The sequence below is a fragment of the Mus caroli genome, chromosome 8 (genome assembly GCF_900094665.2).
Source record: "Mus caroli chromosome 8, CAROLI_EIJ_v1.1, whole genome shotgun sequence".
Taxonomy (NCBI): domain Eukaryota; kingdom Metazoa; phylum Chordata; class Mammalia; order Rodentia; family Muridae; genus Mus; species Mus caroli.
This window is the reverse complement of record NC_034577.1, coordinates 304,739-322,303: the sequence shown is the minus strand read 5'-3', so window position 1 is coordinate 322,303 and position 17,565 is coordinate 304,739. Positions and strand designations below refer to the sequence as shown.

Here is a 17,565-nt window from a genome sequence, read left to right as displayed (position 1 = left end):
CCAGGCTTGTCACATGTAACATGCATGGTGCATATGTGAGGTCAGACAGTTTGTGGGTGCTGGTTCTCTCCTTTCCCCATGTGGATCCAGGCTTGGCCGTGAATGCCTTCACCCTCTGAGCCCCCTTGACAGCTCCTCATTTTACTTATTATTTTGAGCCAGAACTTCATTAAGTATCCCAGGCAGGCCTTGAATTTAGATCCTCCTGCTTCAGATTCCCAAGAAGAGGGGACAACAGGCCTGTGCCATCATGCCTGGTTCTGCCAGTTTATTTCCAGCCTTTGGATGTATGCTTCTTTGACATGCTTAGCCGATATCCTGATGTGCTTTCCATGAGTGTGGTTTTCTTGCTGACCACAGCTGACCTCCAGGGTCCCCTGAAGCTTGCTCTCTGCATCCCTGTGCACACTGGTGATGGTCTCTCAGCACTCAGAGACTTGAAGGTGGAGACTTGGGCTGAGCTTTTAATGTACTCTGAGCCTCTGCTTATGGCCTCCTGTCTATTACTGGGCAGGTCCACACCAACCCATGCTGGTGGGATTGGGATGTAGATGGGTCTCTCCTGGGATAGGAATATGGTTCAGCATGCACGAGGCCCTGGTTTCCATCCTTAGAAATTGTATAAACCAAATGTGGTTGTACATGCCTGCCATCCCAGAACTCAGAACAGAGGATCAGGAAGAGGCAAGGGGAGTCAGGGCAGGAACTCAAGGCAGAGAACCACTGAGAAAACCTGCTTGCTGGCTCACTTATCGGTACCATCCCCTGCATAGCTTGGATCTGGAACCCTGACCAGGGAGGGGAAGAGAATGAGGAAAGGATTGTGACATCAAGTGACAGAGACTTGGGTACATGTACAGAGAAGTGGGGACTCTGGTCTGTCTGTAACCCTGGAAGCCAGGGTTACATAGTGAGATCCTGTCTTGAAAACAAAACCATCCAACTGACTGACTGTTTCTTTCCAAAAGGAAAGAAAAGCTGAGGTCAGGCAGGATGAGCGCGTTGTAATGGAGTGGCACCCACTGCCACTGTACCCAGGAACCTCAGTTTATTGTGTGCAGTACGGGGGGTGGGGGTGGGAGGAGAGAGGGGAGTGTCAGCTAGTCTTAGGAGGAAGTGTCTGTAGGCAGCAGCTTCAGACTAAATATCTGGGAGGAGGAAGCTGCAGCGGCTAGTTTTTGCATACACTGATCAATCATTTTACTCAGACCCCCTGGGAAACCTTTGTCATCTCTCTTGAGCCTCATCCTTTTGGGAAGCTTTGTCACTGGAATCCCTGACATGGCCGTACCCCTGTCAACCACACATATTCACCCAGGACTCCGCTCACTCAGGCTTCCTTTGCTTTCTAGTAAATGACATGACCCCTACACCCCATATGCCCACAGGCTAATCTGATCCTTAGTCAAGGCCTTCCTCTCCGATGATTCTAGGCTCAGTCAGTTTGACAATTAAAGTCAACTAGGACAAAACCCCAGCCTTTGCCCTACAGGGACAAGTCTCTCATCCCAGGCACAGCTGGTCACTACGCAGGAGGCTGCAAGCAGGACCACGGCTGGCCACATACGGACAGTGGCCAGTCTCAGAGTTCCCTGATAGAGGCTCTGGCTGCCTTAGCTGCTGTGGGGAGCTGACCCCGCCTGCCCGCCCGCCCCTCCCAGATTGTCATGCTGCTCTGACAGAGCATCCCTGTCTCCTGTGTTGCAGGGCCCTGTGGACAATGCTGAAGCTAAGACAGAAGCTGCGGAGCCCCACAGGCACCTCTGCAAGGTACCTTGTCCTAACCTTCCCTGAGAGGTGTATAGAGTGGTCACCTCTCTGATCCATGCCCCTGCTGAGTCTTGCAGGGCTGATGTAGGAACTTTTTCTTCCTGGAGAGTTGGAGAGAGACGTCTGCCATGCCTCATACGGCACCAATGACCAACTAAAGTATGGCTTAATCAAATTCCAACTTGTGGAACCAAACAGAGCCTGAGTGTAGGTGACCTCCAAACAGCTGTTATCATAGGAAAGTCTCACTCCAGCGTGGGTGACAACTTCCTCATAGCTTCATAGTACCTCCATGCAGTCAGGGTAGCATTGCATAGAGCAGGGCTGGGAGGTCAGAAGGAAGCAGCTAAAATGTCTGATGAAGGTCCAGTGACCCTCCTCACCTCTCCATATATGAGGGAATGTCAGCAGTCAGCAGCCCTGATGGCTGTTAGGTTCAGGGAGAGATCACTACTAAAGGAGTACTTGAGAGCATGTGTGTGTGTGTGTGTGTGTGTGTGATGCATGCTGTATCTCTGTGTGATGTGCATAATGTGTGTGTGTGTTTTCACAGAGCATTGCTTTAGCCTCTGGGTGGGAAGTCCTGCTTTTCCCCAGCAGGGAAACAGGTGTGTTAGAATGAGGACTATAGATAGGCTGAGCCATCGTGGCTGATCTCATAGTAGTGTGGGTGATGTGAAGTTTAGACAACAGTCACACTTTCTATGCCCCATGCCCAAGGATTCCGAGAAGGTGTGGAATTGAGGCCATGAGCCATTCTGTGCTTGCCTTTTTTTTCCCCCCCTTCTGGGGGATATGGAAATGCAGGCAATGAGAGTGGCTCTCTCTTTCTCCTTCTCTCCCACAGCCAGCTGCCCAGGAGCAAGCGGAGGGCCATGGAGGCAAGGATATGCTCAGAGGTTTTAACTCTACTCAGCAACCTGGCTGACCTGGCAAATGCTGTGCACTGGTTGCCCCGAGGTATCCTGTGGGCTGGCCGCTTCCCTCCTTGGCTGGTGGGTCTCATGGGCACCATCTCTTCCATCCTCAGCACATGTCAAGCTGCCAGGGCTGGCAGACAGGCTGAGGCAGACAGCCCTTGATGAGGCCCTGGAGTGGCAGGTGAAGGACACTGTGGTGCTCAACAGGACTCAGATTCCCACAAATCACTGGCCACTGGTGCATCCATCAGTGTGTACTCCAGTGCTGGCCCCTGGGCAGGGTGGGAAAGGGGCTGAAATGAGATCTTCTCAGGCCCCAGCTAGGGTTTCAGGGGAAGCTGCTTTCTTGGGAAGGGGGGGGGGCATGAGAACTTCAGGACTCTGAGAGCCAAGGGCAAGGTTTGCAAAGTCCCAGGAGGACAGTGCTAGAGCCTCCCACCTGCTGGCTTGCCTAAAGGTGAGTGGGAGAGACACATGCCTCAGGTCGGGCTTCGGCAAAGCTGGAATATAGGAATGTCTATTAAAATCTCTTGGTATGGTGCCAGTGTGTGCATGAGGTGATTAGAGCAGTCTCACTCTGGTCTTCCCTCTTCTGGGCCTATGTCACAAGGTTTGCTCTCACAAGTGCATTGAACACCAGTGGGAACCAACTCACCTCTGCTCTACCCTCAGCCTACTGGCTTCAGTATCTGACTGAGCTCTGCCCACGGAGCCCAGGACTAGGATCACGCTCTGCACTTCCCTCAGAGGGAAACTGTTGGTCACTGTCTCCAGGAAGGCCACCCTTAAATGAGGGGCCTCAAGGGCTGCAGTGTTCCCATTTAAGCTGGGTCAGGCCATGGTTGTCGGCCTCTCTGAAGATGTGTAGATAGATTCGTGTCCTCTATCAAAGAGACCATGGTAGATTGGGCCTCTTCTTCTTAAGCAGTTTGAGTGTTTATTACATTTTTGTGTGTGTGCACGTGTGTGTGTCACGGCTCTCACCATCCACATCCTAGAGATTGAGCTCGGTTTGTTAGGCTTGGCTGCAGGCGCCTGTACTCATGGGGCCGTTTCACCTGTTCACATGCATCGTTTTTGATCTAAAAGCTAAGTATGTCTGCGAGACTCTGAGCCCAGCCTAGGAGACAGTGGCCCTTGAACTTTACATGATACCAACCTTTTGTGTTTGTCTTGAGACAGTCCTGCTGCACAGCAAGGCTCCTTCCTAAGTACAGCAATGTCTTTTCCTTCCCTTTCTCCCCTCCCTACTAGGGATGGATGACTTGTGTGCTCTACTGTCAAGATACAATGCCCTCTGGCCCTCCCCTTCTGGTGTTGGTCAAAGTCCAAGAAACTTTTTTTTTTTTTAATGTGGAAGATAGGTGGTTGTGGGCCACTGGGATGCTGGAACCACTGGGGTGGAGGGTTAGAGGACCCCAGCAAAGCATTCTATCCTTTTGCTTATGGGCACCTATGCAGAGCTCATGAGTAGGCCAGGATCAGCTCCTATCTCTGGTGGTCCCACCTGCTCGAATTCTTAAGACCATCAGGAAGGAGTCCTGGTATCTGTTCTCCACCTAAAGACTGAGCCCATGAGGCCCTCAGAGGAGTGCCTTACCTAGTCAGGGTGCCAGGAAGACAGGCTGAGCTTGAGGTCCAAGCCTTGCACAGGAAGACCTTTGACATGAACCATGTATGGTGCAGACATGGAACCAAAGGACAGATACTTCTAGAAAAGGCAGCCCACCTGAGCTGTGCAGTGGTTCCGGATGGGGTTCTAAGATCTCATATGTACCAGCCAAGTCCTCCATCAGCTGAGCTCCAGTCCCCATTAAAGCTTATTTTTCTGTGTTTGAGACAAGGCCTTATTTGGCCAGGTTGCCTTGAATTTACTATGTAGTCAAGGACGCGTGAAACTTCTTTTTGAGACATGGTCTCCCTATGTAGCCTCGGCTGGGCTCAAACTCATAGAGGTCTGTCTGCCTCTGCCTCCTGAGTGGTGGCATTAAAGGTGCGTGCCGCCATACCCAACTAAACTTTATTTTTCAGAAAAAGACTTACTTGTGTATGTACCACACGCATGCCTGGTGCCTATGGAGGTTGGGTCCCCTAGAACTGGAGTTAACATAATTTGGAGCCACCATGGGAGAGAAACCTAGGCCATGTCAAAGAGTACCCAGTGCTCTTCAACACTGAACCACCACGTCTCCAGCCCCCAGACCTTAAACATAAAATAAAATTAAAAAAAAAAATAACTAAAGTGTGTGTGTGAAGGTCAGAGGACAAACCTGGATGCTAGCAGCTTGAGACAGGGTCTCTTCAATGCTTACTGTTGTGTACGGTATGCTAGCTGGCCAGTCTCTTGTCTCTGCTTCCCATCTTACATGAGTGTTGGGATTACAGATGTATGCTGCTCAGTCTGGCTTTTAACCTGGCTCAGGCCCTCACACTTGCATGGCAAGCACTTTACGCACTGAGCCATCTCCCCAGCCCCACCTTACACCTCGGATCCTTAAACCTCGGATCCTTTGCCTCCGCCTCCTGAGTGCTGAGATGGCAACTGTGCCCCACCATGCCAAACTGGAAATAGGATGTGGGGCCTCATGCACGCTCTGCAAGGCTCTTCTGACTGAACCACACCCTCGGGTCTACTCTGTATTGGCTCACCTTCTACATTTGTGTTCCTTATCAACAAAAACCTTGGCAGGGCACAGCTCCACGCTCTGCATTCCCAATCCCCAAAGAAGGTCTGTTTTAGCCTGAGATGCTCTGGATAATTTTATTGCTAGAATCTGGTCACAAGTTCTAGCGTGGTTCCAGAATAACCCTGTTGCCAGGATGCTCTGCTATCGCTGTGAAAATAATCAGGGGTAGGCGAAGATCATGGTCACGATTGACAAGGGATGCCACTCAACCTTGGAGAGTGAATGCTGCTGGCTCACCATCTTCACAAATGAGATCTACCAGGAAGGGACCCATGGCTGCTGGTGACAGATAACTGATGACACTGTCCTACTGTGTACACTACACAGCTGAGAACCACCTGGCCACCTGGTGGGGGATACACTGAATCCTTCCCAGGGCCAAGTGGAAACCATTTGAACTTCTAAATCCAAAAAGTCATGGTGTCTGATGGTGAGCCCTCCCAGCTCTTGTTGGGTCTTGGAATGTTCTCTTCACAGAGTGGGAACTTAAAAGTCAGCTTTTCTAAAGTGCTCAGATACATCTCAGTACAAAAACAAAACAAAACAAAAAACCAACAACAACAAAAAAACCAAACCAACAAAACAAACCACAAAACACTGATTAGCAACATGGCACAATGAGGTCTGGAAGATATAGACACACTGGACACAAGATAGAAACAGGCAGGAAAGGACAAGACTAAGAGCTATTCGGGTGCTGGGGTCCATGGGCCTACGGATGAGGACGAGGGGGACCCCGCTCCACTCCTGGCACTCGGAAGTTGTCAGAGACCATCACTTTCAGCACCCCGCTGTCTTACTAGCTCGAGGTTGGACTCTTGGTAACCACACCCATAGTCGCTCCCTGAGCTCATGAGTGCTTAAGTCTTGGCTCTGGAGGGCTCTGTTGCTCACGCCAGCAGCCTCTGACACTTCCCTGTTCCACAGAGGTGGGGATGGCCTGGCCGTCTGCAGACCATAAGGTATTGTCTACCTAAGTACCACAGGGCAGGGTCTTTGTAGTCGTTCCTTAGGACGATGGGCTCTGGAGACTAAGAACCATCAGCGTAGGACTTGGTCCTGCCTGTTGTTAGTACTTCAGGGCAGGGTACAGCAGGGAAACCTAGGTGAGGGATGATTCTGGACCTCAGCCAGGTCTAAATGTGGTAGATCTGGAACTTAGACCTGCCCAGGTCTAGGAACAAGATCAGACCAGAAGACCAGCTGCTGTCCCAACTCCTGCACAGTCTGAGGTGGTACCAAGATGGTCATCTGTGGCTACTCACCGGCAATGTCACTAGGTTATTCCTCCACATGTCCCTGAATGTGTTAGCTCTGCTTTTCTGTCAGAACACTGACGGGACCAGGGAAAATCTGCTCATTTCACAGCGATCAAACACGGTCTGTGCTGCTCTGCTGAAACTGGGGTTCTGTATTCCAGGTAAGGTGGATGGCAGGTGCCCCCTGAGAAGCAGAGTTGGGAAAACCCCAGCCTACTGCAAGGAGTGACAGTTAGTAACCCCTTATCAGACTGATTTCTGAACCCGCAGATCCAATCCATTGCTCCATGGATTGCCCGGGGCTGCCTGAGTCTTTCCAACCCTGTGTCCTCTGGAGTTGCCCAGGTCATTTACTGGTCAAGGCTGTGGCCAGTGCCAGTTGCTGCTTTGGAGGTGGAGATTCGCTGGACTCTGGGTGATTCTAGTGCCTTCTGGTGCAAAATGACTCAGTTCAATCCAGAGATTCCTGCGGGTTATGGAGTCTGCCCCTGGAGCCGGTATCTTCTCAGACCTGCCTGCCCTGCTCTGTCTCCTGGCTGGCTCCCAAGCCTTGTGCTTTATACCTCTGCTTTAAAATATCTCTGTGGTTTAGCTGGGGTTCCACCTTCAACTTAAAAGAACTTTGAGCATATATACACATACATGTGTGTGTATATATATACACACACACACACACACATACATATATATGCATGTATGTATGTGTGTGTGATCAAGGGGGCTACCCATGTTTTGCCACTAAATCTATAGAGAGCTGTGAGACTCAAGGCATACCATTTGGGCAATCTCAGGTGAACAAGTGCCTGGCTGTGCTTGTGCAGGGGAAGGGTATGGCCAGACAGAACAGTCACCTATAGGATCCCTGGAGACATAAAGGGTATCAGGACAGAAAGGGGTCTGCCCTTGGGGCCACGGCCCCTCAGAAGAAGATGACATCTTCTTTGCTAACTTCATCTGTGGTGGCGAGTGGTGTGGTTGGCAGCGAGGAAGCTGGGGAGACAGGTGGTAGTGATGTGCCTCCGAACTTGAAGGCCTCGGGGGGTGTGGCAGCTGGGGCCGGGCTTGGGGCTGGGAAGCAGGGGTCTGGAAGAGAGTTGGGGGTGGTTACAGGAGTGTCAGATGCCACCACAAATAGTGGCTGGGCTCACAATAGCCAGTGGCTGGGCTCACCTGGGGCAGGTGCAGACCCATGGGCGGCAGGCAGGACGGGACTCAGTGAGCGGCGGTTCCGTGATGCACTCTCATCCTTGCCTATGAACTTGCTGAGGAGCAGCTGCTGCTTCAGGTCGAAGGACGCTGGAAGAGGGAAGGCGCTTGGACCCGGCTCTATGCCATCTGGTGGGGTGGGTCTCCCCTACTCGTACTTCCGAGTGGGCACCAGATAAGTACTTTGAAAGGTGGCATGGAGTCACTCAGTGTCAGCATGAGAGAAGCGCGTGGCTTCCAAGCAGACATCCCTTCCCCATGATCATTGGGACATGGATTCTGCTTATGCAGTAGTCCCACAATACCTTCTGTGTCAACAGGGGATAGGGAATCTCTATGGTGAGGGGACAAAGATGCTGCGTACAGCCCTAGTGTCTGTCCTGTGCCTCAGCTGGGAAGCCCTAAGTAAATGAGCATGATGGTTAGTTTTGTCAACACAACCTGGACCAAAGTTTTCAGGGAAGGATTGTCTACATCAGGCTGATCTGTGAGTATCTGTCTTATTTGCCTTAACCGGTGTGGAAGTCCCAGCCTGGGGTACCACCATTTCTTGTTTGGGTCATGGTTCAGAGAAAGCTGGCCGGACACTAAGCATACATGCATTCATTTCTCTCTGCTTCTGAATGGCTATGAGAGGCTACCTCAAGCTCTCGCTGCTCTGCCTCCTCACCACGATGGATTCAAACCTGGAACTGTGAGTCAGGGTATTTTATCACAACAGAAATGCAACTGGAAAAGTGAACCTCTCTGTCTTCTTGCCCACACTGGTGCTTGCCTACCTGCCTCCCTGTCTGAGGCCTCATTTCCGATCTGCTGCTGGGACAGGTCCACTGGGAGGGGTGTGCAGCTTCTCTGAGTGGTGGGGGTGGGGTGCAGCTTACCTGAGCTCTCCCAACGCTGGGAACCCCTGCTCTTGCTGCCCTTCTCCTTGCCACCCTTGGTGGAGGCGGCCAGCTTGGTGGGGATCTGCTGTTGCACGGCCGTCTGCCTCTGAATCTGATTGGTGGCACTGAGTAGCTGGATGGGCACATCGCTCTTGGCTGGCCGGCTCTCAGTGGGGGCACTGTCCCAGCGGGCCACCTCGGGTCGCTCTACGTAGTCAGGTCCTGTGCCATGTAGCATCGCGCTCCCTTGGGTTCCCGGTGCTTTGGCTGGGGCCGAGTGCCCCTCCAGCCCATCCCCATTGAAGTTGGGAGGGTGGCTTGCAGGTTGGGCCTGGAAGTAACAGAAGACACATCCTACTGCTGCTAAGCCTGCTGGTGGCTATTAACCCACACCAGGCCTCCTAGCCTTCTGGTGGCTTTGGCCCAGGGAGGACCAAACATGGCTGTTAAATGCTCAGAGATGAATGGGTGTTGCCCACCCAGCTCTGCATCTAGTCTGCAGCTAGGAAGGTCTATTCTGCACTCTGCAGAGTGCTGCTTCCATCTAAAGTTGCTTCTGGTGATTGACAGTTCTTGGAGCACATCAGTATGTGTATACCCATGGTCACACTGAGCCATATTCATATTCTCTCTCTCAAATGTGGCCACACAACTTATATCTGACTACTCATAAACTTTTGTTTTTGTAAACAGGGCCTCTCTATGTAGCCCTGGCTGTCCTGGAACTCTGTGTAGACCAGGTTGGCCTAAATCCACCTCTGTATCCTAAGTGCTGGGATTAAAGGTATGTGATGTTAGGCCCGGCACCAATGCCCTAGGGTCTCACATGGCCCAAATGGTCTTGTAGTTGCTATGTAACCAAGGATGTTCTAATGTCCTACCTCTAACTCTTCAGTGCTAGAATAACAGGGCTATGCCACCACATTTGATGTATTTTTCTTTTTTTAATACAGTGCTGGGGTTGGAACAAGGGGCTTCATGCACACTAGGCAAGCACAAAACTGAGCCACATTTCCAGCTTAGTGGGTTTGGCCATACAGGCCCACTAACCTCTGCCAGCACCTCCGGGGGCAGTGCCCCTGGTACAGTGTTCTGTTTCTTGAACCTGCGCAGCAGCTCCAGGCGCTCACGTTCACGGTCCACCGCTCGCTGGGCCTCACGCAGACGCTCCAGGTCATGCTGGTAGGCCTGGCGCTGTCGCTCCAGCTCAGTGCGCTCCTGGTCCAGCCGCTGACGCATCTGGCGCGCCTCACCCTCTCGCTCCTGCAGGCGCGCACCGGCCAGCTCCAGTTCCTGCTGCTGGCGTGCCCGCTCCCTCTCCCATCGCTGCTGCTCCTGGCGCAGCTGGCTTTGCAGCTTCTCCACACCGGCGCGCTCCTCACGCTGCTTCTCAAAATTGCGTTGCCGCTCTTGCTCCAGCAGCAGGTTCCCACGTGTTGATTGCAGCCGGAACTGCTTCTCGCGCTCCTGGATGGCCGTTCTTTGCATCTCCACATAGCTATCCTGTTGAGCGATGACCACCTGGGGACAGGGACAGGGGTGGGACTGATGAGAGTCACGCCCTTGGTTAGACCCAGCCCATCAGTGAAGGGCAGGAGCAGCTAGTCCCTCCCTAATGTTTGCAGGTACCTGGAGACTAAGAAGCAACTGCGACAGTGTCTGGACCCGGTGGACCAGCTGCGGAGAGAAAGCCAAATTGGTCTACTTGATGATGGTACATAGGGCATATGGGCATGCTGTCCCTGTGGGAGATGGAGCAGGGGTGGTACCTCTAATTCCAGGACAGTGGGCAGGCTCTCTGTGCTAGGCACCTCCACCTATTAAGACAAGAATGACAGTATCAAATGGGATCTAAACCACCACAGCACACTACGGGAGGAGACAGAACTCAGTGCTAGGCTGTGACTGTGGCCATCTGATGTATGCCTATCCAAGAGTCTGGAAAACGAAGGTTTCAGGATGCCTGGGAGATGGGTGGGTGGCTGACGCTCTACAGTAGGGTGGGCTTGGAAGTGAAGCTTGTTGCTTATGAAGCTTATTGCTCATGCAATAAACACATACACATCCAGTTTAAGTTCAAGACAGCCAGGGCAGGTAGCCTTAGCCTCTGGAAACCTCAACAGCAATGGATGCGCTGTGTCAAAGGGAAGGGCCAGTCAGGAGCCCTGGCAGATGTCACCACACACTCTGGATAGCTTGTGGAAACAATGTGGGGCATTTTGAACCTGATGAAGTTGAGGCAACTATGTTGTATCCATCCTCCCCTCTGCCTCCTTCCCAAGCTACTACCTGCTATTCCCAGGAGTTTGCAGGAGTAATTTTGAAGGCTGTCACGTTATGTCAAGGTGGACTGTCTTTACCCATGCAAATCAAAATGACCAGAAGCTACTTACAGCCTGTGGCGATTCCTCACAGCAGCCACTGGGGGCGCTGTTGTCACAGGGCCTGGAGTCTGGGCTGCTAGCAGGTTCCTGCCAGTCTTGGGGCCTGAGGTCACTGTTGGATACCTTCCTTTTAAAGCTGCCACCTGGAGACCCCAAGCAGAAAACAAGAGGATGCTATGAATCCCACAAGGCTTGGGATCCCCCTCCTCTGAGACCAGTCCATGTAATAAATGCAGGCTAGTGTATTCCTGGAGGCCTGCTTTATTTTATTGTTTGTTTGTTTGTAGTACAGAGCCCATAATACCCAGAAATCCAAGGAACGTTCTCAGTCAGAAATTACACTCCCAAGTCTGGAGGGATAACTTGGCCATTAAAGGCTAAGGCTCACAACTAAAATTTCCAGAACCCTGGATCTGCTGTGCATGGGCTTCCCAAGGCATAGCCTCAGAGGAAAGTGACACACTTACCCTTGCTAGGGCTTCCCACGCTGTCATAGCCCCCGAAGGTCTCAGCCCGCCGAGGCAGGCCTGCAGAGACACCTCCCTCCTCCACTTGGCTATTGGTGCTGCCCAGGTGCCGCTGGCAGATCAGGCTCTGGATGCCCTCAACTGTGAGGGAGAGATGGTGGACATGAGTCAGCAGGTGATGAGGTTATACTACGGGTTGTGGGGAAGTCCAGACATGAGCAAGGAGCAAATGTGGCAGTGGGTGCTAAGATGAAGGGTATACACCACTATCTTAGCTTAGGCAGTGGTGAAGGTAGAAGCCAGTGCTAGTCAAGCACTCTAACAACAGAGCCCCATCCTGAGCCATCATCCTCAGCATCTAAGGGAGAGGCCAAGGCAATCAGGCAGCCATTGGAGATAGGCTCCTTAAGATTCAGGAAGTTCTGAAGGGAAGCTTGTTAAGACTCAGGAAGTCAACAATGTACAAATCTCAGGAAGTTCCTGAAACTTACTAAAGGTTATATACAGAAAGGACTGCTGGGGAGAAGAGCTCTTCAACCTATCCAGCCAACTTCACCTGCAAGTCTTGAAGAGAGTTTCAAGGTCCTAGCTTTCGTTAGGCTGGGGTAGCTTTCAGTGATATAGCTGCTTTTAAGCTGTAAGCAAACCTTCATCCCTGCTCCTTCCTGTAGATGACCCAAACAAACTTACTGATTCACCAAGTTGGACTGGTGTTAATGTTACTTGGGTCTGTCATCAGTTCCCTATCTGGGCCTAGGGATGTGATGTACCAGTCCTTACCTAGGTCTAGTAAGAGACACATGTTAAATGAAGAGCCACATAAGAGGACTATCCATGAGGGTAAGAGTGGTCTATATACCTGTCTTAGTCAGGGTTTCTATTCCTGCACAAACATCATGACCAAGAAGCAAGTTGGGGAGGAAAGGGTTTATTCGGCTTACACTTCCATGCTGCTGTTCATCACCAAAGGAAGTCAGGACTGGAACTCAAACAGGTCAGGAAGCAGGAGCTGATGCAGAGGCCATGGAGGGATGTTCCTTACTGGCTTGCTTCCCCTGGCTTGCTCAGCCTACTCTCTTATAGAACCCAAGACTACCAGCCCAGGGATGGTCCCACCCACAAGGGGCCTTCCCCCCTTGATCACTAATTGAGAAAATGCCTTACAGCTGGATCTCATGGAGGCATTTCCTCAACCGAAGCTCCTTTCTCTGTGATAACTCCAACTGTGTCAAGTTGACACAAAAATAGCCAGTACAATACCCTTCAATGGCCTGCTAGTATTTCAAAGTCTCTAGCCAGGTGAAAGAAGCAGGGAAAATAGTCCTAGTCCAAGTGTCACATTTGTCAGTGTTATTGGAGGCCAAGAACAATAGCCCAGGGGACAGAGGTGAAAGGGCATTGCAGGTGTTGCTGGAGAGAGCAAGACACCCACTGGGTCTTTGCTAATCTGTGCAGGCAAAGGGTTGAGTGGTCTGACTTGCTGATGGAAGAGAGCCATTAAGCATTGGTTTCCTACCGTGCTTGACATCATGGGGCCCTGGTGGCTGCACTGGTACTGCTAGGTGCTCCTGTAGCAATAAAGGCTCCCCTTACCAGGTCTAGCTTTCAGGTTGGCAGAGGTGTCTCTGTATGGTCAAGCTAGCATTGTGTGAAGACGGCAGGTGATATATACCCCATGGTTTCCACCCCGGGTGTTAAGCCTGCAAGCCTGCCAGAGCTAGAGGTAATGTGCTGGCCCAAGGTTAGGGTGCATTCTGTACTCCACAAGTCCCTCAAAAGAGCATATGTATTTTCCTGAGGATATTATTAGGGACCTATGTTTTCCTAACAACAATCTAGCTTACATTGATTGATTGATTGGTTTGTGTTCGAGTGTACACATGTGACACAGCACGCGTGTGGAGGTCAGAGGACAACCTGTATTTGTACAAGTTGGCTCTCTCCTTGTACCATGTGGATCTCTAGGACTGAGCTCAGGCTGTTGTATGTGGGGGCTAGTACCCTTACCTGCTGGCCATCTCTTAGGCTCAAGCTTTATCCCCTCCTCTCCCTACCCCAGAACACAAGGTCACCCAGGGAGCATTTGTTGAGTAAGTGCTTAAAGGATTTGGGTAGGGCTCAGCTGTAGAGCCATTGCACATGCTGGATTCCATTCCCTGGATTATAAAAAAAAGCAAAATGACGGTGGTCCTGGGTGAGCAATAGAGTACTGGGCCTGGCTTTGGTCCCCCAGGTAACCCGCCCTGGAATATCATAGCATAGCTCAGTGGGGAGGCTAACTTACTCTCACTCATGGCCGATCTGAGAATCTGCTCCCCCCGCAGGGTCTCGGAGGGGTCTCCTCCTCCTCGGAAGAGGCCTCGGTTCTGGGCTGACTCTTCCAGCCCACTCAGCTGAGCCATCTCCAGGTAGATCTGCTGTTTCTCCAGAAGGCTCTGGGCAATCAGCTGGTCTTTCAGGCTCAGTCGCTCTACAGGAGAACCCAGAAGTGGTGGTCAGCCTTAGGGACCTGCCCTTGGAGTCAGGCTGTGAGGGTGGGACCAGAGGATTAAACCTGGGTCATCAGGCTTGGCAGCAAGGGTCTACACACTGATCCACCTTGCCAGTCTGGGTTGTTGTTGTTGCTGTTGTTTGTTTTTCAAACATTTACTTGCTGGGCAAGGTGGCACACGCTTTTAATTGCAGCACTTGGGGGGCAGAGGCATCTCTGCTCCACAAAATGCAGCTAGGACTACATAGAGAGACCCTGTTTCAAAAAGCCTCCCAAATTATTTGTGTATATGAGCGTGCATGAATATGTTTGGGCGTGCACATCTGTGCAAATGCTTGAAGGCCACAAGAGGGTGTCAGGTGTGCTTCTCCATCATTCTGCCTATTCACATGAGGTAGGGTCTCTTCTCAAAAGAGGGGGCTTTGCTTTGTCAGCTATGCTGTAAGCCAGCAAATCCTGCCTGTACTTTTCAGACCTGTCGCTACGTGTGTGCATAGGATATATGTAGGTGTTGGGTCTGAACCCTGGCCAATTACAGCCATGCTATGGATTGTTAGGCTTGGTGGCAAGCTATCTTTATTTGCTGAGCTGTCCGATCTGCCCAGGAAACAGAGGTGTTATTGACTAAGTTTTTGTTTTTGAGACACTTGTCTTGCTGTAGAGTCTTGGTTTACCTGGTAACTGCTGCAAAATACAGGCTGCCTTCGAATTCCCACCAATCTTCCCACCTCAGCCTCCTGGGGCTGGTGAAATGGCTCAGTGGTTAAGAACATTGGTTGTATGTCCACTGCCCACATACATATACTTTTTTTCTCTTTCCGAGACAGTTTCTCTGTGTAGCCCTGGCTATCCTGGAACTTACTCTGTAGACCAGGCTGGCTTCAAACTCGAGAGATTTGCCTGCCTCTGCCTCGCACTCAGCTCCATGTACTTATTTTTTATTGTGCTGTTTAATTTTTACTCTTCTGCTATTTGTTTGTTTGGCCAGCTTTGCTCACCACATAGCTGAAGATGCCCCTGAACTCCTGACCCATGCATGTCCTTGTGTGTGTGTGGTACTGATGCTGGAGCCCAGGGGAAGCTAGTCAACCCCTACTGAGACCCTGAACTGAACTCTTAAAAACGGGTGAACCTTATGCTAAGAGCATTGAACCTCAGTGAAGTGACAGAAGCTTGATGTGGGCCCACGGGTTCCAAGAGGAACCTGCCCAAGGTGCTGACCCCTCTTACCTTGAAATTCCTGGAGTTTCATGGTGCGGGCTTCAGCTATCTTTTTCTCCTCAGCCTCACTGAAAACATCCTCCTCCTCGTCGGGACAGCTGCAGGGAGAGGGGACAGATGGCTGCCATCAGTGTCTTGTGGCTTAGCTGTCCTGACACCAGCACTGCAGAACAATCTCTTCCTGACCCTCTTGTGCTATCAAGATAGCTTGGGGGATAATGGAGCCCTAGATCTAGAAGGGACTATCTCAGCAGTAAAGGCAGAGAATGACAGAGGACATCCAATATCCTTTTCTGGCCTTGGTGCCTGAGTTCTATCCTCAGGATCTATATGATAGAAGAGAATAACTGACTGCCCAAAGTTATCCTCCTACCTCCACATGCGTGCCATAGCTCACTGCTCTGATAAAGACATGTAACTATGAAAAAGATTCCTGGGGCAGGGCCAGGATTAGCTATAAAAGGGTTCCTCCACTGACCGACATCCCCACCCTGTACTGCTGATTTTTTTGCTTTGTTTTGTTTTTCAAGTAAGGGTTTCTGTGTAGCCTTGACTAGAACTCCTTCTGTAGATCAGGCTAGCCTTCAACTCAAGATCTTCCTGACTCTACTTCTCTGACTGTGGAGATTAAAGAATGGTGTGTTGCCACCACCGCCTGGTTTTTTTTTTTTTTTTAAAGATTTATTTATTTATTATATGTAAGTACACTGTAGCTGTCTTCAGTCACTCCAGAAGAGGGAGTCAGATCTTGTTACGGATGGTTGTGAGCCACCATGTGGTTGCTGGGATTTGAACTCCTGACCTTCCGAAGAGCAGTCGGGTGTTCTTACCCACTGAGCCATCTCACCAGCCCTTGTTTTGCTTTTTAAAGACAACAGGCACCATGTGTTATTCCAGGGTAGCATTGATCTACTGTGGTCAAGGATGATGTTGAATGTCTGGTCCTCCTGTCTCTACTACTCAGGTGCTGTAATACAGGCACGCACCATCAAACTGAGCTATATGGTGCTGGGGTTTGCATCGAGGACTTTGTGCACACTGGGTAAACACTCTATCAATAATCAGTCATAACCCTAGGCCTGTGCTTTTGTGGGGGACTTCGACTGGAGGAAGAGAAGGGAAGACAAGGGCACCAACAACACATGACAGTTCTCAAAGGGATGACTTGTGATCCCTCTGCCTCAGGTTGCTGATATGAGGAGTATAGGCATGCACCACCAAGCTCAGCTTCTTGTGTACCTTTCTTAGAAACTATTTATTATTGTATTTAATTTATATGTATGTGCATATGTACCTGTGGGTGTGAGATCCCCTGAATTAGAATGACAGGCAGCTGTGTGCCACCCTATGTGGGTACCTGGAACTTAACCTGGGTCCTGTGCAAAAGCAGTAAGCACCATTAGCCACTGAACTCTCACTCCAGCCTCTCATGTGACATGGAGGTGGCTACTTCCAGATGACTGTCAGGCACTGGAGGCCATGGGCCACTCAGAGCTAAGCATGGCGGGAGTGTAAAGAAAACAAAGATAGGGCATTATAACATGCTCTAACAAGGCTGGCCTCAAGTTGTTTAGCTGAGTGGCCCACAATAAAGGTCCAAGTTAGAAGTGCCTGGCCTCTCATTCACTGGGTACAGAGATATCCAGGCCATGTGAGCATGGTGACAGGTTGCGACTACTAGAAGGAGAAAGACTAGACTCTGTCAGTTCAGTTATGACAAGTGCTAGGGTGCTCACTAAGCACTCGTGAAGCTTAGGTTCCATCCCCAGCACTGCATACACTGGGTGTGGTGGTGCATTCCTTTCATCCCTGTACCCGGGAGGTGGAGGCAGGAATCAGGGTTATCACTGGCTACAAAGTGAGTTGGAGCAAAGCCTGAGCTGCATGAGACTGTTTCTCAAAATCATCCATTCATCCATCCATCCATCCATCCATCCATCCATCTATCTACCCATCCATCCATCCACCCACCCACTCATCCATCCACCTATCCATCCATCCATCCACCCACTCATCCATCCACCCACTCATCCATCCATCCATCCACCCACTCATCCATCCACCCACCCATCCATCCACCCACTCACTCATCCATCTACCCACTCATACACCCACCCATCCACCCATCCATCCATCCATCCATCCACCCACTCATCCATCCACCTATCCATCCATCCATCCACCCACCCATCCATCCATCCATCCATCCATCCACCCACTCACTCATCCATCTACCCACTCATACACCCATCCATCCATCCATCCATCCATCCATC

General features: G+C 51.0%; 2 protein-coding genes across 7 annotated transcripts in view; one reads left to right on the top strand and one right to left on the bottom strand.

Moving 5' to 3' along the window:
* Positions 1–4,927, top strand: part of Pex11g (peroxisomal biogenesis factor 11 gamma) — an 11,058-nt gene extending 6,131 nt beyond the window's left edge. For 2 of the 3 annotated variants that reach the window (XM_021169408.2, XM_029480391.1), the window contains exons 4-5: positions 1,708–1,770; positions 2,618–4,927. In XM_021169408.2, the coding sequence (XP_021025067.1) occupies positions 1,708–1,770; positions 2,618–2,852 (298 nt within the window). In that variant the 3' untranslated portion in view covers positions 2,853–4,927. The remainder of the gene's footprint in view (positions 1–1,707; positions 1,771–2,617) is intronic. The other variant, XM_029480392.1, reaches the window with a different exon arrangement.
* Positions 4,928–5,437: 510 nt separating this feature from the next.
* Positions 5,438–17,565, bottom strand: part of Arhgef18 (Rho/Rac guanine nucleotide exchange factor 18) — a 103,927-nt gene continuing 91,799 nt past the window's right edge. For all 4 annotated transcript variants that reach the window (XM_029480390.1, XM_021169406.2, XM_029480389.1 and 1 more), the window contains 10 exons: positions 15,299–15,387; positions 13,862–14,047; positions 11,578–11,718; positions 11,120–11,253; positions 10,496–10,543; positions 10,356–10,403; positions 9,777–10,247; positions 8,724–9,057; positions 7,807–7,932; positions 5,438–7,719 (listed from right to left, as the gene is read on the bottom strand). In XM_029480390.1, coding sequence (XP_029336250.1) covers positions 7,556–7,719; positions 7,807–7,932; positions 8,724–9,057; positions 9,777–10,247; positions 10,356–10,403; positions 10,496–10,543; positions 11,120–11,253; positions 11,578–11,718; positions 13,862–14,047; positions 15,299–15,387 — 1,741 coding nt within the window. In that variant the 3' untranslated portion in view covers positions 5,438–7,555. The remainder of the gene's footprint in view (positions 7,720–7,806; positions 7,933–8,723; positions 9,058–9,776; positions 10,248–10,355; positions 10,404–10,495; positions 10,544–11,119; positions 11,254–11,577; positions 11,719–13,861; positions 14,048–15,298; positions 15,388–17,565) is intronic.